This window comes from Chenopodium album, chromosome 23 (genome assembly GCF_948465745.1).
Source record: "Chenopodium album chromosome 23, dcCheAlbu1.1, whole genome shotgun sequence".
NCBI lineage: Eukaryota > Viridiplantae > Streptophyta > Magnoliopsida > Caryophyllales > Amaranthaceae > Chenopodium > Chenopodium album.
Window position 1 is genome coordinate 6,258,445 of NC_137856.1, and position 26,118 is coordinate 6,284,562.

At 32.6% G+C, this 26,118-nt stretch overlaps 3 protein-coding genes across 3 annotated transcripts; 1 reads left to right on the forward strand and 2 right to left on the reverse strand.

Annotated features, from left to right (window-relative positions):
- The first annotated feature begins 1,094 nt into the window (after positions 1-1,094).
- On the forward strand, positions 1,095-3,826 carry LOC145607633 (FT-interacting protein 1-like). The gene has a single exon (XM_081663222.1). It carries the CDS (start codon positions 1,285-1,287, stop codon positions 3,652-3,654), a length of 2,370 nt encoding a protein of 789 aa, XP_081519348.1. The 5' UTR covers positions 1,095-1,284; the 3' UTR covers positions 3,655-3,826.
- A 946-nt stretch (positions 3,827-4,772) lies between these two features.
- LOC145608934 (large ribosomal subunit protein eL6-like) lies at positions 4,773-6,947 on the reverse strand. Its single transcript, XM_081664515.1, has 4 exons — positions 6,649-6,947; positions 6,438-6,544; positions 5,196-5,377; positions 4,773-5,103 (listed from the first exon to the last, which is right to left on the reverse strand). Exons 1-4 carry the CDS (start codon positions 6,894-6,896, stop codon positions 4,948-4,950), a joined length of 693 nt encoding a protein of 230 aa, XP_081520641.1. The 5' UTR covers positions 6,897-6,947; the 3' UTR covers positions 4,773-4,947.
- A 1,828-nt stretch (positions 6,948-8,775) lies between these two features.
- LOC145607784 (bZIP transcription factor TGA10-like) lies at positions 8,776-20,672 on the reverse strand. The gene is made up of 11 exons (XM_081663375.1): positions 20,302-20,672; positions 20,077-20,183; positions 19,388-19,536; positions 19,074-19,235; positions 18,861-18,929; positions 18,508-18,567; positions 18,167-18,244; positions 17,902-17,983; positions 17,374-17,645; positions 15,101-15,340; positions 8,776-8,966 (listed from the first exon to the last, which is right to left on the reverse strand). The coding sequence occupies exons 1-11, from the start codon at positions 20,670-20,672 to the stop codon at positions 8,817-8,819; spliced, it is 1,740 nt and encodes a 579-aa protein (XP_081519501.1). The 3' UTR covers positions 8,776-8,816.
- Between the last annotated feature and the right edge of the window lie 5,446 nt (positions 20,673-26,118).

Consider the following 26,118-nt stretch of genomic DNA (forward strand, 5'->3'; position numbering starts at 1 on the left):
GGTAATTTACAGTTGAAATCCAAAGAAGAATAAAGTAGGAGTAGAGAATAAAGAGGCTTGAAGAATAAAGCCTCTTTTAAGCTTAGTTTGTCCTGTATATTTTTTTTTTTCTTCTGCATGCAGCGCTTTAACCTACATACTATCCTTTCCTGCACCTTCCTCACCTTAGCTGCCGCCTTCCGAAACGAGGGATGAAGTAAAATGCCCTATTTCCTGTTATTATGATAGAGTATAAAACATATTCCTGGGCCTCAACCACCATGTTAGAGGACCATCTCAACCAAAAGTTTAAGCTGATGGTTGAGGCCCAGGAATATGTTTTATACTCTATCATATTATGATGGAAAGCATAATAGGAATGTTAAACAATGAAGCTACAAAGACAACATACTTCATATTAGAAAAGAAAGAAATAGGCCAATATATCTTTGTTCCAAGTCTAGTAGTTAGTATTGCCTTGATTCTTAGGCTTCGATAATTCAATTTTACTTTTGAATCATTTTAAAATATTACGCTACTTTTTATATTTAGTAAATTAAGCTTTAATATGTACTTCTTTTCACGAGTGTATAGGACATGTATCAAGTTTTAAAGAACCTACTTGTTGCTACGATAAAAATGTAAAATTTATAGATAGTGAAAGACAGTTACAAGATTTTATCTCAATTTCTTAAATATGATCCCTAGATAAAACGTGGCATAATGCTAAAGGGCAAAGGGATCAAGCATGTATGTTAAGGTACCTTGTTCTGTTCTTGATTAGCTAAATTGTGTAATATTAAGGGTCAAACAATTCCTATAAAGAAAGCTAATGTCTTATTAACACTTGCAACAACAAAATCCTTTTTTTCCATACCATTCACCATTACTCTAAAACCACTCTTTTCTGTAAAACTTTACCTTTAATTAATCTTGCCTTTCTTTTGTGATAAGGGCTTTTTGATATTCCAAAATCGTAAAGGACCACGAGCTCGGGAAAGCAGAGTAAAAGACTAAAAGGGAATATATGCCTGCTAATGCAAAAGGTGAATTGCCAACAAAGCTGTGTAAAAATGAGTAGTCAATCATATTCTAGCATAGAATATAGCAATTAATATCACATATTTTTACGTACAAAAAGCTTCCTATACCACCTTGATCACCCCAAATTAAGAAGTTAGCAATGAAATTTACAAATTTGTAGTCTAAACCAGGAAAATTCCTGCCTCAAGCAACTTCTGACATCCTGTTGTTCTTCTGTGAACACGTCGAAACCAGCAGAGCAATTCTAGCACATTTTTAAGCATGTCAGACAAAAAAGCTCCGAACCCTGATGATTTCAAGTTAAAAGACACAAAGCCCCAGCTTGGGGAGCGATGGCCACATGGAGGAGTCCGAGGTGGGCATGGATGGATTGGAGGCGACAGGACTTCAAGCACCTACGACCTTGTTGAGCAGATGAACTACCTGTATGTTCATGTGGTTCGTGCCAAAGATCTTCCTGTTAACCCTGTAACGGGGAGCTGTGACCCGTATGTGGAGGTCAAGTTGGGGAACTACAAGGGTAAAACGAAGCACTTTGAGAACAAAATCAATCCAGAGTGGAAACAAGTCTTCGCGTTTTCAAAGGAGAAGATACAATCCACTGTCCTTGAAGTATATGTTAGAGACAGGGAGATGGTGGGCAGAGATGAGTACTTAGGCAAGGTGGTGTTTGACTTGAATGAAGTCCCTACACGGGTTCCTCCTGATAGTCCTCTGGCCCCACAGTGGTATAGGCTAGAGGATCGTCGAGGTGAGGTGAAGACGAGAGGAGAGGTTATGGTTGCTGTTTGGATGGGAACACAAGCTGATGAAGCTTTTCCTGAAGCTTGGCATACAGAGGCTGCTTCAGTCGTTTCAGGAGAAGGCGTTTACAACATCAGATCAAAGGTTTATGTTTCTCCCAAGTTATGGTATCTAAGGGTAAATGTGATTGAAGCACAAGATGTTGAGCCACATGATAAAAGCCAACTCCCACAAGTTTTTATCAAGGCTCAACTTGGAAACCAAATACTTAAAACTAAGGTGTGCCCGGTGAAGACTGCCAACCCACTCTGGAATGAAGATTTGGTTTTTGTAGCAGCAGAACCCTTTGAAGAAATGTTGGTTCTTGAACTTGTGAACAAAGCCGGCTCCAAGGATGAACTAGTGGGGAAGATAAGCTTGCCATTAAACGTCTTTGAGAAGCGATTGGATCACAAAGCGGTTCACTCTCGTTGGTTCAACCTTGAGAGATTTGGGTTTGGAGCCCTAGAGGGCGATAAGAGAAATGAGCTTAAATTCTCAACAAGGGTTCACCTGAGAGTCTGTCTTGAAGGGGGTTACCATGTGCTCGATGAATCAACGATGTATATCAGTGATACTAGGCCAACTGCACGACAGTTGTGGAAACAGCCAATGGGGATCCTCGAGGTGGGAATCTTGAGTGCTCAAGGGCTTTCACCCATGAAGAAAAAGGAAGGAAGCAGCAGCACTGATGCATATTGTGTGGCAAAGTATGGACTAAAATGGGTTCGAACAAGAACCATCATCCAGAGCTTCAACCCTAAATGGAACGAGCAGTACTTGTGGGAAGTTTATGATCCTTGCACCGTTATCACCTTAGCAGTTTTCGACAACTGCCATCTCGGAGGAGATGACAAGAGTGCAAAAGATCCAAAGATAGGGAAGATAAGAATCAGGCTATCTACCCTAGAAACTGACAGGATTTACACCCATTCTTACCCTCTCCTTGTCCTTCAATCCTCTGGTGTTAAAAAGATGGGAGAGCTCCAACTAGCAATTCGATTCACTTGCTTATCCTTTTCAAATATGATCTATCAATACTCCCATCATTTACTCCCAAAGATGCATTATGTTCACCCTTTCACCATAAACCAATTGGACAACTTAAGATACCAAGCCATGAACATTGTGGCAGTGAGGCTGGGCAGAGCAGAACCGCCCCTCAGAAGAGAGGTCGTAGAATACATGCTAGATGTTGACTCCCACATATGGAGCATGAGAAAAAGCAAGGCCAACTTCTTCAGGATTGTCTCCGTCTTCTCAGGAATGCTCTCTATGAGCAAGTGGTTAGGCGAGGTCTGCAAATGGAAGAACCCTGTCACCACAGTTCTAGTTCACATTCTCTACTTCATCTTAATTTGCTATCCAGAACTCATCCTCCCAACTGTTTGCCTCTACATGTTTCTGATTGGTATATGGAATTACCGATACAGGCCAAGGCATCCTCCTCACATGGATACCAAGCTTTCATGGGCAGATGCAGCTCACCCAGATGAACTTGATGAAGAATTCGATACCTTCCCAACAACAAAGTCATCGGATATAGTTCGAATGAGATATGACAGGCTTCGAAGTATAGCAGGCAGGATACAGACAGTGCTGGGAGATATGGCAACTCAAGGAGAAAGATTTCAGGCATTATTAAGCTGGAGAGATCCTAGAGCTACCTGTCTGTTTACTTTCTTTTGCCTAATAGCAGCTATTTTACTATATGTTACACCCTTTAGGCTGCTGGCTATCTTTGCAGGCTTGTATCTTTTCCGACATCCTCGGTTCAGAAGCAAGATGCCGACAGTTCCCAACAATTTCTTCAGGAGATTGCCCTCTCGAGCTGATAGCTTGCTTTGATAAAGTCACCCAACTTACTTCCTAAACTTTGGTTTGTTTTATGAGTATGATCATTATCTTTAAGATTTTTCATTTAATTTTGTTTTTTCTTTTTTTTTTCCTTCCATTATTCGTGAGTTGTAATGTATTATCTCCTCAAGAAATTTTTACAGTCAATCATTTACATTCTGTAGTCATGTTGCAGTAAAGATTAAAGATCTACTCATTCACATCCAGCAATTTTTAAACCATGCCATTTGCAAACAAAAAAAAAGGGCTTTGTTATTTTACATTTAATAATTTTCCGACTACAATCATGTACTTGTTTGCAGAATTAGTATAAACTTCAAATACTAGATTATATAGGTGCTGTAAATCCTAAAAACGGGGAATGCTAAGTTCTCGTATGAATATTGATTGGCTAAAAACGTAAAATACTCGTCTATTTTTCTCTTCAGCTTCCTTCAGTTGTACTGTAAAATGGTAAACAAGTTCCTAAAACAATTTATGGAACAATTTAAAGTAGTTTCTAGCTCATCAATATACGAAGTGTGAAGGGTAAAAGATTATCTCAATGTGTAATTTCATAATGTTCAATTTTCATACCCAAAATTAAGTAATCAATGTGTACTTTTACAAATTCAATTTTCATACACAAAATTAAGCTTGTTTTGTTAATCTATAAATTGCAATCAAAAGGGTGCACAGTAACAACATTGTTAGACCCAAACATTACTTGGAAAACGCATGGAAAAGATCTATGATTCAGCAGTTCATGAACAAAGCATATGCGAGAAAATCTCTGACAAATTTTACTACACAGCTAGAAGCCTAGAACTGACCCAAACACAAACTAAATGCACAGCGAAATGGGGCAGATGAACCCAAAATGCAAGGGAATAGAGGCACACACGACACACTTTGATCTCAAGTGAAACAATCAAGTATGATCAACCATAACTCTACTAGAACCTGAGGAAATCCTGAATCCCGACTAAGAAGTCAACTAAGAAGCCTGAATCCCGACTAAAGCGTAAGCACCAAAGAAAGATAATAACATGTGCCTTAGAAAGGGACTGCTGTAACTATACTAATTTCACTGAGAAATCAAAATTGAGAAATTAAAACCAAAGTAGTACTCGTAAAGGCATTCTCTGCATCTAACAAAATTTGAAAACTTCCACAAGGGGTTGTTATCGCACGAAAATTTGTAAATACTTGAATCATGATGAGAAACATACATCAAGAAACATAAACAGCTTAAATAATACGATGGCAAAATCTGATGTGCAAGTTACTCTCTACTCAGCTCCTCTAAAAGACAAGCTCATGAGGTTTCATGCCTGACTTCAACGAAAACCTTGCTGCCAAATATGCCTTCAATTCAGGGACGGCTTCAATGTTCTTTGCCAATGGGGCATCAACAGCCTTCTGAGACTCTTTCTTCTCTGCTGGAAGTACATTCTTCTCCTGTAATTTAATAAACAATCCAAATGGTGAGACTACTAAACTAGAGCATATAGAAACAACTTCAAGCAAGTGTAAATAAAAAAAGATTTCACCTCTTTCTCTGCCTCAAAGAATTCTCCTTCTCCCTTCTTTTTCTTCTGTTCACCTTGCTTGGCGAAGTATTTGTCATCAATACTTGATACATCGACTCCAGAAACATCAACTTTAGTAGAGGTAGCAATCACATATGCTTGGTTGCATCTCCTCAGTGGAACACCATTAATCTTAAAGGGACCTATTTGAAACAACAGAAGCAATCGTTAGTTATAATCAAACAATCATCTGCTACAACATCAATATGCACATCCAACTGCCTACAATCAACAAAAACCACATAGAAAAAAGCATGACTTCGATGTAAAAACATAGACACACATCAGTTGGCAAGCAATATCCCACAGTCAAGATAATTTATGCTTCCATGGAAAGATTATATCATTCTCTCACTATCCTTATAAGTATTTGACAAAAAAAACACACAACTCAAATGTTTATAGAATGTATTATATCAGTCATTTCAAATGTTATCCAAGGCAACAACACTACTCTGAATTAATCAGTAATAAAACATAAAAAACACTAAGGCGAGTACTACAGAACAATAAGAACATACTGCCATGGAAACCTGTCATTCTTTTCAGTACCATCTGCAGTTTAATCACATCAATAACCCTGTAACTTATTACGCTAATTAGATTCAATTTACTACGAGTATGATTCAAAGAGAAAAGACATACTCACTCCATATGGGAATAAGACCACAACATCAAAATGATGTATAACCATGTTTACTTCACAAATTTGAACATTACTAAAAGGCCTAATATATACTCCTACACTACATAACACCGCATTCCATTTTCAGCCAAATACCAAAGCACTATTATGACAGATTATGCAAACACAAAACCATTGAAAATTAAAGACAAAACAATTCCAAATGCGAACCCTCAACCCAAAGCCTCAGCAGAATTCCCAAAATAATAGTAAGATAGATAACAGAAAGGCCTGAAAACAGTCCTACACATACATTACTATGTATTTCACTGCCATAAAAAACAAGGCCTCTTCCCAATTAAAATCAAGCTGATATTTTAGTATGTAACGATAGTTCGAAAAAATTACATTTTGAGTTTACCCATACAATACACAATACACTGTCATTAATCATCGCTAAAACAATTTAAACAAATTTACATTTTGAGTTTACACATAGATCCAACATTCAATTTCAAAAAAATTTATCAATAAAGAAATGAACTTTGAAAGAAAAAAAGGATTGAAATAAAGCTCACCAGTAATGAGAAGTAACCCAGACGAAAGTTGCTTCAAAAACACAACTCTCTTCCCCTTAAATCTTCCAGCCAACACAATCAACACTGTTCCTGGTGTAATACTCGCCCTACAATTTTCACCCACAAAAATAAAACAAAAATTAATTTTCAAAATAAAAAAAAAATCTGCATTTAAATCAATTAATAAACCCAATTAATCAAAAGAAATTACCTAAGTTTGGCGGGTTTGGGTTTGCGCTTGTTAATCAAGGGCTTCTTAACATCGTCAGCAGGGTAAAACTTGGAGGTTTTCTGAGCAGAAGCAGGAGCAGCAGCTTTAGGAGCATGAGTAGGGAAAACGCCGCCGTTTTTGGCCTTAATAGCCCAAAGACCTCTCTTATGGTACATCTTAGATCGGCTGAATTTTCCGATTCCCCTAACAAGATCTGGGTTTCTGGTGGCAGTTCTGGGTTTCGCCATTGTTGTTGATTGAAGGAAGGAGAAGAAGTTGAGGGGCTGAGGGAAATGAAGGGAGAAAGGATAAACCCTAGAAAATGAGTTTCTTTTTATTGTAAGGTGATGTGGTTTTTTGGGGGTGTTGTTAAAGGGCTGGTTTTTGGGGTTTTGGGTTTTGAGGATGGTTTATGTTTTAGGCCCAAAGTTAGGAAACAATTGTGAGTTGGTAATGTCTATACTAGTAGAAATAATGTTACACATAGTCTTTTTCTTTTTTTTTTTTTTTTTTATGGCAAGCAAAGCAAGCTAGATTAATTCAAGGACAAAGTGTCCATCAAAACGTATGGGGAAATCTCACGAGGAAAATGATTTACCCAAATTTGTTCAAGACCAAAAGGAATTACTCTAGCAAGGTGATGGGCAACAAAGTTATCATCCCTTTTGACATGAGACCAAAGAACAAAATCAAAACTAGCAGAAATAGAAAGAACAATCCTCCAAGATTGTATCAAGCTCAGTAAGGTGGATATCAGCCTTCGAAAGTCGATTCACAAGCGATAGATAATCCGATTCAAGAATAACTCTGTTGAGACCATAATCGCGTGCAAGTCTAACAGCCGTTACAAATAGTCCTTAAAGCTACATCTTATGAGCTAAAAACTAGTGTGTACCCCGGGCGATGCCCCGTGTTGCTATTTTCTATACTTCTTGTTTTAATTTAACAATTATGTTCGACTATTTGTATAATTAGCGTGTATAGTGGTTCGCGCGTTGCCTTGGATGTCACTTTTTTTTTTTACATCATATATATATTTATATTCTAATCTTGTGAAAAATAAATAAATTATATTATCTCTAATTTACTTAATAAATGAAAGCAATATTATAATATTATGTGAAATTTGAAACATTAATAATAGTTGGTTGAGATGGTAAAAGTATCACCTATATGTGTTGGAGGTTATGAGTTCAAATCTTGTTGAAAGCATATTTTATTTTGTTAAATGAAGTGGCTAGCTTACGTGGCACATTACTTTGGATGATGACGTGGCATTGTAACATAGCACACATACTTTAAAGAGTGCCACATGGCACTGTTCCTTTAAAAGAAACGCCTTTTAATATATAGTATATAGATATATAGATGGAAGGGAAAAAAAATGAAAATATAGCTCGCATTATACTGTTTTGTAAATGATAATGTTTTGTTTGTGAGTACAATTTTGTGATTGTGTGTTCTAATTTATTCAAGCTCCATGACTAAATGATGGTAGTAGTGATTTCTGAGGACAAATATTGAACACCATTTTTATTAGGATGTGGTAAATACGAGTCCGGGTTGCACCCTTTACCAAGATAGAGAATCCACTTCACAACATCAAAGGAGGTTCCATCCCAAAAACATATGGCAATAAAAGGAGTAGCCCTTTAGCCTTAAAGTATTTAACCCTCTATTCTTTACTCGATGTGGGATACTTACTTTTGTTGTTTGAAAAGTTTATACAGTACTTCAACATGTTGTGAATTCAAATCATGCTTCATCTTTTTAATTCTTTTTTTTTTTCTTTGAGATGACATTGGTCATTTGTGTTTACTTAGTTGGCAAAACATACATAGAACCATGCTTAATTGAAAAACTCTCATCCCTAATTTGTAACAACACAACTAAAGAATTATCGCATTAAAAAGGTGTAAGAGATTGTCTAGTGCGTTGATATCTTAAATTACGCATTCTAACTATCTGTATACACATCTTCACGAGACCAAAACAAAATTTAATTAAGCAATATTGAACTTAGAAAATTAGTACTTCATAAACTTTAAGAGGAAGCACATACATTGATCATGATTAACTATTAGAAAATATAGTAAATTGAAAAACTTATGCAAATTTTCATCTATTACTAGCTAGCTAGCTTCCTTCCTTTGGGTTGTTCATGCTATCTATTCTTGCCTTGGCCTAGCCATCCATAAGGAGCTTAGTGCGCGAAGCCGGTGGAAGTACTCAGCTATCGTCAGAAAACACCTTGCTGCTTGACGCGTTGTCAATATTTGATGCAACCGGTGAAAGGTTTGGTGCCTTAAACTATCTCCCTGAAAAATTAAAGTTAAAGATTATTGATTTAGATACTTTATAATTCCATCAAATTGATAAATAACTTGTGTACAAGATGAATATTGATACCATATGTATAAAATTGAAAAAAAATGGTCTAATATTATGCTTATGTGAATATATGCATGCTTTTATTTTCAATCTACACAATACACATTCATCCCTGCATGTATATTTGATATTCATTTTTGGTGAATCAATGCATATACTACCTTCATTACATATTATTTGTAACGATTTGACATAAAGTAGAGAGGAAAAATGTCTAATCGTTGCAAATAATATGTAACGGAGGTAGTACGTGTAGTATGTATGTATCAACCAAGGCCTGGTGTAGTTGGTTAGGGATTTCTATTGTCACTTTGAAATTAAAAAGTCGAATTTTCTCAACTGCAAGTATTTGGGGATGCCTCACCCAGTTACCCTCCTCCCTCGGCTCACTCTCAAGTTCCTTTATCCGAAAAAATAAAGTATAATATGTACACAAAATAGAAAAAATTGTTCACATCAGAAATTTGAAACTTGAGTAAATATCTTACTTAACAATGTAAAGTTACTCTATAATTTATACAAATAAAAATATTATACGCCAAAGATTTAGATAGAGAAAACTAATCTATATTACACATCCAGAGTGTATTAAAACCTTTAATTTTGTAAAAAAAATATATTAAGCGCATTTCCAGATACGTACCATCTAACATTACTCAACAACCATAAAAATATCATGACAATAATTATGCATTTTTTTGACACAAATTCTAGTACATATCTCTAATAAAGACTAAAGGTCTAGTCTTGAGTCTTGAAGAAGAACATGAATGTGAATTGGACTCCAAAGAAGCATATTTGTACTAGAAAAACGCAGATTGGGTAATATTCATGGTATTAATCAATGATAAGACTATAGGATGGTTGAAAATTGATAGAAATGTTACACAACTTAGTATGATTGATTAGACTTTAGCTGTGAATGGTTGAACTGTCAAAAGAGAATCATGTAATATACTTTGTAATTAATGGAAACATAGGGTGACACTTTGGACCCTTCCTTTTTATCACAAGATTAATTATGCAAAGGGTTTTAATTAGAAGATATAATTATTATAATTTATAATATAAGTGTGGTTATCATTATGATTTGACAAATGGTAGAGCAAGTATAAACAAAAGGTAATTTGATTATTGAAAATTGCTTCTTAGCTACCAGCAAGAAGTTGACAACACAAATCTTCTACTATATGTATTTATCAGTTATGTACCCTGCATATGTCTCATTCATTTTTGTCAATAGGTATGGTATTGAATTATCCATAATATTGTGACTAATCAAACTATCATAGTCCGATTTTGAACACTATGGAGGCATCATATATTCACATTTGCTATCCAATTCCGTTTTAACACGAGGTATATTTTCGACTTCTATCCAATGTCGACTAGCTTATTTTGTAAATAACAAACTGTGTTAAGTATTCTTTTTTTTTTAAAAAAAAAAATTAATTTTTGAAAATTAGCCTTTGTAATACCCCGTAAATTGGTTAAAAGGTTGTATGTAAACTTACAGTCATATTTGACTTTACAATTACTATGCAACGTTTGGTCTAGTGGAAATCAAATCCCACTAGGGTGAGAATCCCCTTGCCCTTCCAAAGGGCATACCCTACTAACCCGGATTGGTTTAACTTATGAAAAGTTCTGATTCTGACCCAGTGAGATCCTTTCACAATATTTGAGATGCAATTGTGACCATTTTTATTGTTTTTTTTTCTTTTTCTTTTTCTTTTTAGAAGGTGACTAAAAAATAATAAGGTGTTTTTTTCAAAAAAAAAATAAATAATAAGGTGTATATATGAAATAGTTTCCAAAACAAAGTAAAATTTATTAAAGTTTAATAGAAAATGAAGTATATGCATTGCATTGCTTCAATAAGTTTTGGTGAGCAGTATCAAGTATACAAATTATCCTATTTTAGGGAGAATTTTATATGATAATGTAGTAGGTGTGGCTATGCCACAGTTTATCCCCCGTAGTTTGTTTCTTGTTTTTGTTTTGTTTTTTTTTTTTTTTTTTTTTTTTGACCTAGCCCCTTATTTGCACCAATAAAAAATAATTTAAATTTTATGTACCAAATTTAATTTTATGAACCAAAAATTAGACAAATTCTGTTTATACTTAACACTTTAATGGTATATTCACTAACTCTACTTAAACTAGCTTATAAGGTGATTTATATTTTATGAAAAATTTAATCATGCGAAACCATTTATACTTTTTAATATTAAACTTTTAGATGAATTAATTTTTACTCATTAGAATTTGAAACTAACAAAATTAGTGACTAGAATAGTGCATTGACAAACATAAAATACAAAGTATTGTAGGCAAGAAAAAGACAGAGGAAGTATTTGATTTTAATTAAAAATACTCCCTTCGTATTTTAATAAATGTTACACTTTGATTTATTTATTTTTCACTATTCACATACTAATTTTGACTTGAATATTTTACTGATACTACCTCCATTTCATATTATTTGCAACGATTTGACATAAAGTAGAGAGGGAAAACGACTAATCGTTGCAAATAATATGTAACGGAGGTAGTATATGTAGGGGAATTTTTCTGTATAGCCGGGGTTACTCGAGTTAATCCTGACCAAGTAACCCCTCAAGTAAACCCTAACTGATTAACCTCTCGAGAAACCCCTAATTGAACCCCTCAAGTAACCCCTACTCAGTAACCCCTAACCGAGTAACCCCCGACCAACCCTCCAAATAATCCTTGACCGAGTTACTCGAGTAACTCTGGCCACGTATAATAATTGTGATATATAAAAAACAAATAGTATTGTATAATACATTGTATTTGTTATAATGTATACTTTCATAATATCAATTTCCTATAACTTTACTAATATATAATTAGGTAAATTAATAGTCAAAGTCATATATTAACATGAGTATTTGATCAAACTGTAATAATTATCAAAACATAGAGGAAGTAGAAGCTAGAGGTGTGGAAGTATGAGAGAAGATTAGAAGAATATAAACAATTGATTGAAAAGGTGATGTGAGAAGAGAAGGGGGGATTTATGAGCGTGGGATGGGGCGATGGGCCATGGAGTTTTGTAGGTCAAGCGGTTATGACTCTGACATCATGAGTTATGGGCCTAAAAGATCTTTCGATGTTGATATTTATATGGGCCCACTTTCCTCTCTGTTTTTTATGCATGCTTTCTAACTTCCATTCTCTGTGTTGCGAATGTTCATTAATACTCGCGTGACACCCCCTTTTTCTATAATAAAACGGTTCTCTCACAATAAATAAGTTTTTGGTACTATTCACTATTACACCGAGTGAGTGTCTGTCCGATTGGTAACTAGATTATTTGGTAAAGTTTTTGCTAATAAAAATCTAATAGCAGAAAGCCAGAAATTCAGTTGATACAAAAAAAGTTTTATAATACATGCTAATTTAATTTTATTTTTACAATAATCAGTACATCATACGCTCTATATAACTAGAGTAGGTTTTGGTTTAATCTCTTAATAGATATAATTTTTCAATCACACAATTTTAATTAAAAAATATAATGGTTAATTCAAGTGTAAACAATTTTTGTTTCAAGAAATGTGATAATTTTATATAGATGTAAATATGAAGTACTCTATATATATGAATATGTGAATATATATTCCGAAACCATGTAACATCACATGGGGGACAAATTTTCTAAGTGGATTTTGAGTGGTGTTGTGAATAATCAAACTCAAACCACTCAGGTGTTTTACAAATAATAATGGCCACAAAGTCTTTTGCATAAGGTAACTTTACAATCCCAACATGCTACGAAGTATGTAATTTCTCTAACTTATTCACTCCTACGATTTTTTCTTTCACAAAAAAAGTCACTTGAATAACTTGAGCTTTTTTGAACGCTATTTTGGTCATCCTCAAGTAGGCTTTTTCTATTCTTCAAAAAAAAAAAAAAAAAAAAAAAAAAAAAAAAAAAAAGTAGGCTTTTTCTATTACTATGTGCTCCATAGGACCATGTGAGAAAATATGAATTTCTAGTCCTTTTTTTTTTTTTCTGGAACGATATGAATTTCTAGTCTTACTCAACCCTTTAAAAAAAATAAAATAAAATAAAATAATAAAAAAAATAAAAAAAACACTTCTTGTTGTTAGTATATATATATATATTACTTATTTAATTAATTGGTGTTAATTATTGTCATCTAGTCGAAGTATATTATAATGTAGTTAGTACTTTATTAATATCCTTTGAGTTGGTTCAAATTTCCTTCAAAATACGAAAAATATATAATGTATATATATATTTTATATATTTTAAAAGCCACATTGTGGTGAATTATAATATGAAAACTATATATGAACGAAAAAGTAGATAGATTTAATAGTATAAAATACTCATGAACTACATTAGTTAACTCTAAATTAGGATGTTACCTAAATATTTAGGTAGGATTGAAAAATAATAATTTTCATAATTATAAAAATTGAAAATCAACAGCAACAACATGAATGATTAACATATTATAATTCAAATGTCATATCTCTAGCTTAGCTAGCGCTTGTTTTCACCTATAAATATGCATGCTTGATTACTGAAAATCAAGTTGAAATTAGTTTAATGAATTATATATAACTCAAAATAAAAAAAAATAAAAAAAAACCAATTATCTTGTTAAAAGTGGTCCACAAACTATAAAATAGTAGTTAAGAGTCTTAAGACGCTTCTAATCTAATCAACATTATATTCAATAATAATCAAACTAAAATTGAAATATTAAGTTCAACTAAGTTGGTATAAAATGCCACGTATCACAAAACATAATTAATTAAGCCAAGCTGTCACTATGCTAAATGTCCCTCTCTAACCACAACACTAGGGTTTTCTTTTTAATTTTTGCCCTTTTCCTAAATTTGAGGGTCCATTTCAAAAACTATTTATAAAGGACATTTATCCTTTTTTGACACCCTTTTTTTTAATACTCCAATAATTAGCCATGCTCTTGTAGTAGGTTATCTGATTGGAGTAGGTTTTCCAACCATAGCAGTACCTGATTCTTTACTTCCATTTTTGGTCCCACCCGATTTCTAAAATTAGTCTTGTCTATGCTCGAATTAACTACGGAATAGCCCCTAAACACGAGTTATAGTCTTAAATCTATCTTACTCTCAAATAATATGACGATAAATTAAATCGGATTTAAAAATACCATTGCTTATATGTTATTTTTACATTGTGTATAGCTTTATATTACGTTTTCAATAATATTGCGTTCTCAATAATATGAGGTAAGCAAGCCTTGAAATAAAGTGTATTTTTGTGTAACATCATGCTAAAAGAGATGACAAATGCATGCAGCTTAATTAGGATTACATGCCTTCTTATCCAATAAGCCTTCAATTTAGCCTAATGCATGTAAATTACTTAAGATTACATATATACGACCTTTTTTGTCCAAAAGGAAACTTAAACAATGCTTAATATGGTCCGCAAATTCGGAAGAACTTTCTCACTGCTCTTACTTCTTTCATTTCTTTGTTAGATATATCTTATTGTTTTTACATTATTGACGTACTTAATGTTGGTTATTTTTGCATATATACTCCATATAAGACCAAACATATAATCTTGTTGGATTTATTGTCTCAGTATACATATACATATTTTTAGAATTTTAATTTTTATATAATCTTTTAATTATAGATATATGTATGTATAGTAATATAGATAATATAGTACGAGTATATTAAAGTTATAATTTAATAAATATGGTACGAGCACTATAAAAAATCGAAGGAAACATTAGACTTTCCGCATATTACATTTAATAATAATAATCAAACCGGAAGTACTAATTATGAGAGATTAAGAATGGCATCATAATTCTTTCAATAAAAAAGTGTGACATCATAATTTGAAAGGTCAGCTAATGTAAGTTTTGATTTTAGTCATTTAATTTTACCTATGTAAGGTAGGACAATTAGGACTAATGCATTAAGGGAAACTTAATCATTAAAAGTACTACCATAAGTCCATAATACTAATAATTTGCTGAAGATACATTAATTAGCGTACCTGTCTTACAAAGTTCTCCATCGTAGAGAGCTTGTTCATGGCAAGAGCCATCTGACCCATGTAGTTGTTCATGTTAGGAGGGCAACTCAAGGCATCGGACGCGATCACGTCCGAGAGAGATTGTTGGAGAGCATCTAACCCTTGCGATAGCGCCTCTTCGGCCTCATGCGTGGATTGTTGCAACCCACATATGCCCATCAATTGTTGGTCACTCAATGGCTCGATTTGGTGCAATATTATCTAATAACAATGCCAAAAACGCAACCAATTCAAATAAGATTTTTTTGCATAGGACTTTATATATACCCGCGGTAAGGGTTATTCAATTATTCAAAGTAGTAAAAAGTAGAAGTTCTAAACAATGAACAATGCCTAATTTTGTCATTTATTCTAAATCATAATACTTGGGGATTACACGAAGGTCCAAAATATTAGTAAAATCATTGTTCAAGAGTAATTATGTTAATGTAATCATCAAACTTGCTCATATAAATTCTATTTAAAACCAAAAAAATAAAATAGTTGTCGTTTAATATTTATTTATTTGAAACCATTGCAACAATAGAGATTAAAACTTATAAGAAGCTAATATCACTAAAGTATATATATCGAGACAAAACTCACAACAGTAACAAGACCCCAATGGACTATAATTTTCTTTATGCAGATAATCTAAATAGATTATCACATGATAGTGTGTGAATAGCGTAAAACTCAACTATTACAATAATAAAAAGACACGAGCATACATTAATCCAAGGCTGATGAATGTAATAAGAGGAAAGAGAGAAAAGGAGGGAGTAAGGGAGTAGCTAGAGCCGTGCAAGTTTGCCCATATTCATAAATTAAGAGTACCACCATATAATGGTATTAGGATGTAGTCTATAAGAAGAAGTAACAGACATTGCTTTAGGGTTTGAACCAGAACATCACCTCATTTTAGTCCTTGTATTGGAAACCTTCTTCAAGATTCCTTTCTTCATTTATTTTCATACCCTTCATGCAGATCTTCTTCTCCCCACCCCCACTTTACTCTAAGACAAATTGTACTCCTAACTCCATGTTATCTGAACCCATGTCCTTTTTCCTTTTTCTTTTCGGCCTTTTTTTAATTTTTTCATATATATGTATCTATAAATATAATATATACCAAATATTATTGTATAATGTAATGTTGATGGAGTAGTTATAATGTAAACTTTCATAACACAAATATTATTTTTATTTTTACTAATACAATAGACATTAAAGATATAATTGATCAAATGTTTTAGCTAAGTGTCCGGTTAAACTGTAACACTTGTAAAAAGCAAAGGAATTCTGTATAACTTTAGCCACATTAGGATTGTGTTCTAGTTTAACGTCCTACTCATCTTTTCAAGCCAACTAGAAAAGTAATATCAAGTTCGGCATAAAAGTGGTGCACAACAACTTAAAGTCACAAAAAATATGTATAGTAATTAGTTACTAATGTAGACTTTAAACTAGGGTTATAACAAGGGTAAGAATTAATTGTTAGGAGTGTATAAACAAACTACCTTTAACTTATTATAATAAACGACTAATTAATTGGTCACATGTGACACGAAAAATTCAAATTTTTGGATAAAATGGGATAATAAAATTGAACAAAAAGATTAGTTCTTATTTAAGAAAATAAAAGTTACTCCATAACAAAGTTGATTTGATAATTTCTTCTACGACTTATATCAATAGAAAGATGAAATTTGATTGTACTTCCTAGTGCTTCTCATACTATTATTAGTTAGTATTCTTAACACTTTTCATATTATTTATAGCCTCCTATTACATGTAATTTTCTTACAAGAAAAATAAAATAAAAGATAGGCACTTGTCATCCAAAAGAAACGTCAATATTAGAGTGCATGCATCTATTGAACTTTATACGACTATATAAAGATAATTAGATTGGTTCGCTAGCTTTGACAATTAAATCAAACTTCGCAATACATTAGAATTTGTTGATAATTTTAACAGATTTACCCAAAAATGTGTTTTTGTATACAAAAATAATCATTCAAGTATTAATTAATGTACGTTAAAATATATGGTCATCTATAGCCACAAATTAAAGTTTTTGTCTCCAAGAGTAGCACGAATGATTTTCACAATGTCCTTGTTAATTAATACGGTAAAATTAATTATACTCTTAAGTACATCATTATTTTATGAAGGATCTAGCTACTTTAAAAACTAGTTGGGAGCTTAGGTTAATATTAGTACGTATGGCTAATAGAAGAAGTGTGTATTACCTTAATGACCTCGGAAGGGCGGAAACCACCCATCCACATGAAGCACCGCTCGGCCGGGGTCTTCCACATACCGGAAACAAGGTGGAACACGTCGGTTTTTGCCACCATACCTTTAAGATTCATTATCACATCGTAATGTGCCAAGCAGTTATCGACGTACATTTTGAGCTCGTTCTCTGATATATGTTCTTGTACCGCTGCTCGGAGCTCGCAGGTCAACCGGTGGTGCTCTTCCAGCCACCGTGTATATTCCAAGTCAAACACTGCTGCGTCTATTAAAAAAAAAAAAGTTAAAAAAAATTACGACGCCGTAATTAGTACTAATTTTAGTAATGTGATTGACATATTCTATGTTATTGGTTCGTACTGTTTGGTATGACTATATAAAGGGTTGAATTAGTGATTAGTTATTAAAAATTGTCATTAACTACTACAAGTTGTCAAACATACATATATTCAACTAGACATTATAATAATGATTAATTAATATTATGCCTTACTTATACGACTAAAATTGTAGTACCGTACCTGAGCTTATGTTGGTAACACCTAGAGGGACACCTTGGTCCGGTCCTCCGCCTCCAGCTACACCTCCTCCGAAAAATATACCCTTAATAATAAACGAAATTAAATGTCAACTTTTTCTTATACACGCGTCACGTACTCTCTCTGAATTTATTAGCAAAGTTTATATTGAAAATTAAACTAGTAATGTGACAACTAATTCAAAAGGTAGCGTGATTTATTTTTAAAAAAAAAATAGTTCATTAGATGATTTACTAGATAAACTTACTTGTGCTCGGGCGCGTTGAAGTTCTTGTTCTAACTGAGCAAGTCTTATCCTACTTGATTCTAACTGCTGAACATAAGCCTGCATTGTTTGAAGTTTGAACAAATGAATTAAAAATTAAAAATATGAGTAAAACAAAATTATTTAAAAATAAGTGAAACAACATATTAAAAAAAGGGACATTAATATTAATTTAACTAAAAATGTTGATAAAATATAGTGGTTAGTAGATAAATATACAAATTGTACTAGTTGAATAGGAAAGCTTAACAAACAAAGGACTATATGAAAATGGCTAAATGCATGTAATATATTAAAAATGTAAAGCTGTGACATTGACTTGCCTTTTTTCTAAGCCTGCTTTTCCTAGCTGCCTCTCTATTCTGAGCAAGTCTTCTTAATGTCTGCTTGCAAGCATTACCCAAACTCAGTACAACTTGATAGCGTTATTCGTTGAATTTTTACGAAAATTGTAAAAATTCAACTCCTCGTTTTTTAATTCTTACGACTTCAATTGATCATTGTATTCATATGATGAAATTTCATTATTTACTACCTCCGGTCCAAATTACTCGCAACTTTGGAATATTTTATATCTAACAAATATTACCCCAAAATTGCGAGTAATTTGGACCGGAGGTTGTATATGTTATTAATTTAATACGGAGTACAAATTAAAGATCGCGATGGTAACAACCTTAGGGTCGGGTGTTTTCGGCCCTTCTTGCTCCGAGCTTGATGTTGGACCTTTGCGGTTACCTTCACGCTGCTCCCATAAAAATAATAATGTAATTAAATACAACACATTATTAATTTAATTCCTCATTTCGTTTTCGGGTTGATAATATAAAAATCCCAACAACAATTGTTTATAGCTATATCAATTTATAATCGTATAGGATCAACTTACTTTGATAGACTTGGATTGTTCAGCGGGTTGATTTTTCGATTTATTATTATTGTTGTTGTTATTGTTATTGTTGGACAACTCAATTGGTGGCGGCTGCTCTGATGCTCTCTTTGTACCGCCACTCGTCGATTGACCACCTCCTCCTAGTACTCCAGGACCCGGCTTTAATAACAACCGTAACAAAAATCGATTAAAATATTTATAACAAAATTAGTTATTATAATATAAATAAGGCTTGTACAAGATGAAAATAAATGAAAAAAAAAAAAAAAAAAAGAAATAGTCAACAACGGTTTAATGTTGTAATAGTTTACCTTGGTAGAAGGCTCAACATGCATAGGTTGAGAAGGAAAAATGTTAAGTGTTGGCGGTCTCATTCCTCCTACTCCTCCTCCTCCACCTCCGCCGCTTCCTCCAAGTCCACCTCCGCTAGGTGGTGAGGTTGATGACGAGTTGTGAGGTTCTGTAAGAAAAACCAGAACATAAAATCAAACAATCAATCAAATAATTAATAAATAACATGGTAATCATAAAAAAGACTACGACCTCGAATAATTGCACTTGATGAGTTCAATAATTGATGAAATGACTTAACTTTGTTACTAGCAATGGCAAGCTATGCCAAGAGAGAGAAAGGTGAGTGAGTAGTAGTAGAAATAATAGCGGTGGTTATTGTTGTAGGAAAATAAAGTAGCTAAGCATGCATTTTGAGTTCATCTGACACATCCTCAAATTACTTGGGATTATTATTTCAAACAAAATAAAAAATAAAAATTAAAATTTTCATTTTAGAAAAAAGTTGAAAAAGAAAAGGTTTTTTTTTTTGTTTTTTTTTTTTTTTGATGATCTGGTCAAAGAAAAATAAAAGTACTGAAGATTTTTCATCAGAAATTCTGATCATGCTTTTCATATGACCCAATCACATCCTCAAAGAATCTTCTTCTTCTGCTCCAAATTTTTTTCACACCAAAAAAAAAAGGAAAAATAAAAATGAATTACTCACGTCGTTGTTGTTCATGATCTGTTTGGCCATCAAGGTAAAGGAAGAGAGCTTGATCTAGCTCGCCGAGGTCGTACGCTCCAGTAGAACTATTGTTATCTTTTCCCGTGCTTCTAAATTGTAAGGAAAAAAAATACAGTCATGTAAATGAGTATGAAAGAGAAAAGAAATGAAAAAAGAAGACTAGGTTTTATATATATGATGAGTGTGTATGTAAGTAATAATTACATGAAATTATTCCCAGGAAGGGAAGAAGATGATGGAGACGATTGCATCATGTTGAATGAAATATTCTGATGATGATGTTGTTGCTGATGATGTTGCGGCTGCTGTTGTTGTTGGTGGTGGTGATGATGGAGGAGAGAGAATTGTTGTAATTCCAAATGAGATGATGATTCATTACTATTAATATTTTTACTACTACTATTATTATTATTACTATTAATACCATGATGAGGACTAGTAGTGGGAGCAGCCGCAGCCGTGGTCGTGGCCATGAAAGGATGAACAAGACCACCAGAAGTAAACAGGTGGTGTTTCATCTCTTGCTGCGTGGCCGCCGCGGCTGTTGCTGCTTCCACCTCTCCTAGGAAACCCATGGAGAGAAAGAAAGAACAAATTAGAGAGAGAAAGAGAGGAGAGAGAGTCGGTTGTGTTTAATTGGAAATAGTGATGAGGAGGATATAAGGGAAAAAAAAGCTGGGATTGAAATGAATGCTCAAGATGATAAAGGACAACTTCCTCTTCTTCTTCTCTTGTTTATTTCCTATGGAAATTAATTTTGGAGGAGTTTGTTATAATTAAATTGTTATTTTTTATTTTTTTGGGAGAGTGGTTTTCTTTTTATTAGTCTTTCAAAACTAGACGACTTTAATTTCTTCCCTTTCCTAACCCCTATTATTTTTCAATTAGTTTTATATATTTTTACGAACGGAAACGGAAAGCGGTGTTTTGATTTTCACTTCATTTATCTCCACACCATATGTAATAGGGAGTAATTCAAATAAGCTATTTGAAAATTTTTTAAACAAAATTTAAAAATCTTATTTGAATGAAAATTTTAAAATATTAATTTTTTTTTTTGAAAATACAAGTTAATTCGAAGCCTGATGAAATGAGAGAAGATTTCCTTTAAAGGAATTAAAAGATATAAGCTTTGGATCTACGGTCCTCCCTTTTTAGAAAACAATATCGAACGTTAAGGATTTTATGTTTGTAACTTAGGTGTTCTAATATGAATACGAGAAAAAAGAAAAAAAAAAAAGAAAAAAAAACGGATTTTCTAATAAATGAAAAATAGTGAAAATGTAAACAAAAAATACAGGAAATTAGGTTCTTTGTCTGAACCTCTTTGGTTGGTTGTTAAAAAGGGAGTACAAATTGAAATGATGAAAATGCCCTTATTAGGTACACACTAGAGAGACGTAACTATTTGAAGGAGTAATTTATGTTTAATTTGTTGGGGAATATGGTATATTGGCTAATTTGTCAATGCAGCTTTTATAGTTTTATACTGATCATTACAAAATATTTAATTAGTTGTTAATTAGTTCTTCTAATTATTCGGTAAAACTAGTTTAAATCTTGTTAAATCTTTGACGGTACCAAATCCGATAACGAGCTCCCATTTTAATATGGGTGAAGGTACAATATGGATGGATTGGATGAATCAAGAGGATATGTTTTATGGGAGCTTAATTAGATCCTATGTCTTAATCAGGATTTATGTAGGGAAGATACGAACTAATTGAACAATTTTGAAGAGATGATGGGATCTAATCAACATTAATTCTTTGACTTTTTCATATTGTGATCGTTGACTAAATAACTTTACTCTATAATTTAATTGATATAATCCATATTTCATAAATTTCAACAACGGGGATCTTTCCATAGCAAATGTGTATTTTATTTATTAATTAAATATATGCAGTTTTCAAATATAAATAAAAAAAATAAATATATGCATGCAATAAGAAAAAGTGACAACACTTATTCATTTCAAATTGGGCTTAACACTACAAGAATTTGAGGCATGTTTGATGTTAGCTTTTGAGTAGCTTTTAGGTAACTTATAGTGGTTTGATCAAATCAAAGGCAATGTAGTGGTTGGGGTAACTTTTAGTTATGGATGTAGCTTTTATCAAAAGTTAAAACTATTAGTTTTTAAAGTTAGAGGTAGCTGTTAAAGTAGCTAGTTGTTGAAAATTTAATATAATCTATAGTTTAAAGAAAATAATATTGATTTTTATATACAACAGCTAGTCAACTACTATTTTACCAAATACTCATACCTAAATTATCTATCTTCACAAGTCACAACTAACATGTTGTTGACAACTAGCAGCTACCTACACAGCTAGCAGCTAGCTTCACAGCTATATTTTTGCCGAACACACCCTTAGGCATTTTATGGGTAATAGGTGGTATAGGAGTTTTTTTTGTTTTTTTTGTTTTTTGTTTTTTTTTTTCTAGGGCATGTTTGGTACCATCTTTTGAGTAGTTTTTGGTAGTTTGACCAAATCATATCATTACTTAATAAAAAAATTTGAGTATTTGGCATTGTAGTGGCTGGGGTAGCTTAAAATTATTAGCTTTTAAAAATTAAAAGTATTTAGCTGTTAAAATATTATTATATACTTGTAGGGAATATTTCAAGCATCATAACCCCAAGCTTGAACCCCACTGTGATCATACACTAAAGTATAGTGGCGTCCAAAGGGAAAGAAAAGAGAGCAAAAGAGTCGCCAATAAGTTTTAGGAACTTGTAAACCGTTCACAGAGTGAAGGTTACACCCCTTAATGATCCATGAGATCGTCAACTCCATAAGGTCTTGAACCAAATAGGGTTCGGGGATGAGGGTACGAATCCAATCTACAAAAGAAAGGACCCGCCCTATAAAATAGGCCTCTACTTTATTCTACTCGTATTCATGTGCGCTTTTTGACTAACATGCAACCATTAGGTTAATCCTAAACCTGTTTATTCTATGTTGGTTGAATATTAATGCACAAATAAATCTATTATTGGCGATCACTTGAATTAAAATCATATAAGCCTAAACCAAATTATTAATTATCTTATTAAGCGTGATTTCAAGTACAAATTCCCTTTAAACATGCATAAAATGTGTGATCAAGCAATAACAATAAAATAATATATCAAGCAACACAATAATAACCATAATAATAATCATAGCATAATTATAATAAGGCATAATAAAGCTTAATAACAATAGCAAGATCCTAGGCATGATACTAACAAGATTAATAACAAATCCTAGCATGTCACTAAACATCAAAGATCAAAGCTTTAAATCTAACATGGTACTAACATGCTATTAGAAAAGCATAAAAGGCACCCTAAACATGATTCTAAAAAACAATAAATAACATCCTAACATGATACTAGGAATTAATCAAATTTAAGCATGCTTTCTACATTGAAATAAAATAGCTTAGGAGTAAGCTAATTTACTTACTTCGAAGCCTCGTACCTCTTTCTAATAACAAAATACACACGTTAGTAAAATTCAATAAAAATCAAAGAATTAAATTAAATAATCAAAAGAAAGAGTTAAAAAGTTTAGACTGGATTTGGGACCAAACCCTCAGAAATTATCAACCTTTCACGTCTAGGGCGAAGGCAACTTCGAACTTGGCTAGGTGTTTCACAATCTTGTGAGTGCAGAATTGTATTTGTAAAAAGCTAGTTTAGAAAGAGAGAGAAAGAAAGCATGTATTGCTCAAGAGAGAATAGAGAGAATTGGGTGATTGTGGATGAATAAAAACAGAGTTTCAAGACCCTATTTATAAGAAAAATAGTCCGGAAAAGTATAAAATTTGATAAGGAATAAACTACAAGTTGTCGCTGCAAAACCACTCTGTCGCTTGGCGACAGAGTCTGTCGCGTGGCGACAAGGTTTGTCGCCTAGCGACAGAGTCTGTCGCGTGGCGACAAGGTTTGTCACCTAGCGACAGACTTGTCGTTTGGCGACAGCTGGGTTTTTTACGCGCTTTCCACGCGGAATCCAATCTTCAACCAAATTTGATCTATGGAATCCGTACAGAAGCTAAAATCGTATTTTAATGAAATAATAAAATAATAATATTTTATTCCAAATAAAATTCATCAAAATATAATTATTAATCCTAACTTTATTAGAATTTAAAAGAACCTTCTAGAGACTTCTAGAAAATTATAATTAATCCTAATAATTTTAGGAATAATAATTAACATTGGGCCCTCCTCTAGATCATTGGGCCGCATGTAAAGAACAAATCGGGCCCAATTTAGTATTTTGGCCATAACTTCCTCATTAATCATCGAAATTGGGCTTATAATATATCGTTGGAAAGCTCTTTTCAAGTTCCATCCAACTACACTATTATTGGACCCTTGTCATGGACCAAACTAAACTGGATTGGCTATTTTTAATAAAATAGAGTTGTTTTCACAAACAGAGAGAAAGAATTTTATTAAAAACTAACAGCAACACTTGACTTTTCACACTTTTACCTCAAACGATTATATGGTTCGACGCGAAAGGTATTCATCACTGGGTTTGGTTTTGGGGAGACACAAATGAGTGTCTACAATACTTTTAGGAAAAAAAATTAATTTTTATATGTCAACAGCTAGTTAACAACTCATATTTTAATTATTTATCTCATAGCCAATAGCTACTTATACAGCTAACTGTTGGTACCACAACTAATAACTACCTCCACAACTATATAGCCGAACATAACCTTAATTTAATTAATGAGAATTGTGTCAATAGTCTTTAAAGAGTGACAAGGGTTTTTTTTTTAACGATTTTTCATAAAGTAAGGCTTTGTTCTCTTCACCTTAAAAAAAGATCAGACTATCAAGTTAATATCCTATATTAATAAAACTTGTTTATATCAATGGTTATTTTGTAAATTCAGCAATTACGCCCCCTTTTAATTCTCTGTCCTTTATCACCACCGCACGACTAATAATACCATATGCCATTAGCACCACCGACCACAACCACTATCATCACTAATCGACCACTGCACCACCACTTTACATACTTTGCTACTATGGTGTCTTTTCTTCGGCCGGCCAACTGGCCAGTTTAGAGCCGTGAAGGTGGTCGATCGTCTGCATGGCCATGGCCCATGGGTAGGGAGGAAAGAGAAGGAAGTAGTGGCCATGAGAACGGAGAAGGGAGAAAATTGGGTGATGTAATCTAGTTTTGTTAATTTAGGATATATACAAAGTTTTGCTCCCTTCAAAGATAATTTTTAGTGTAAACAATTTCAGTTTAGTAAAAATAGAATTAGTTAACTAAAAATAATTTCAGTTTAGCAATAATAAGTTAAATTAGTAAGACCCTATTCTCTTCACATTATATTTGCTAAAAAAATTATTTTTATAGAAATGAAATTATTCTTACCAAAATTATTTTTTTTGCTAAACTTAAATTATTTATGCTGAACTTAAATTATTTATTCCAATTCTCTATTACTCGTATATTGTTTTTTTAAAGATACTGATTTTTAGTGATTGAAATTATTTTTCACTAAATTTTAATTATTTCTATTGAATATTTTTATTAATAAGTGAAGATAACATGGCCTAAACATAAATAACTTTAAAGAATAAATATAATATAAAACTGGTAAAAATTAGTTCAACACAAAAAAATTTAATTCAAAAAATATTTTCATTTTTGTAAAATAAGGTGAAGAGAATAGAACCTAAGTAAGTGGTCCAAGTAAGTGAGAGAGATAATAAATAAATTAAAGTTTCATGCCTTTAATTAAAATAGTTAAGCAATTTGAGACAACAAATTTATAAGAAAATTGATCTAATTCTTGCTATTCCGAATTAATCACACTTAATAATAATAATTATAATGATGATGATGATGATGATGATATTATTATTATTATTATTATTATTATTATTAGTATTATTATTATAATAAAATTAGCATAAACCAACCAAGTCAATTTTTTGACAAGCACCAAAGCAAAGAGTTGTATTAAAGCTTGGTCTGCAAAGGCAGATGA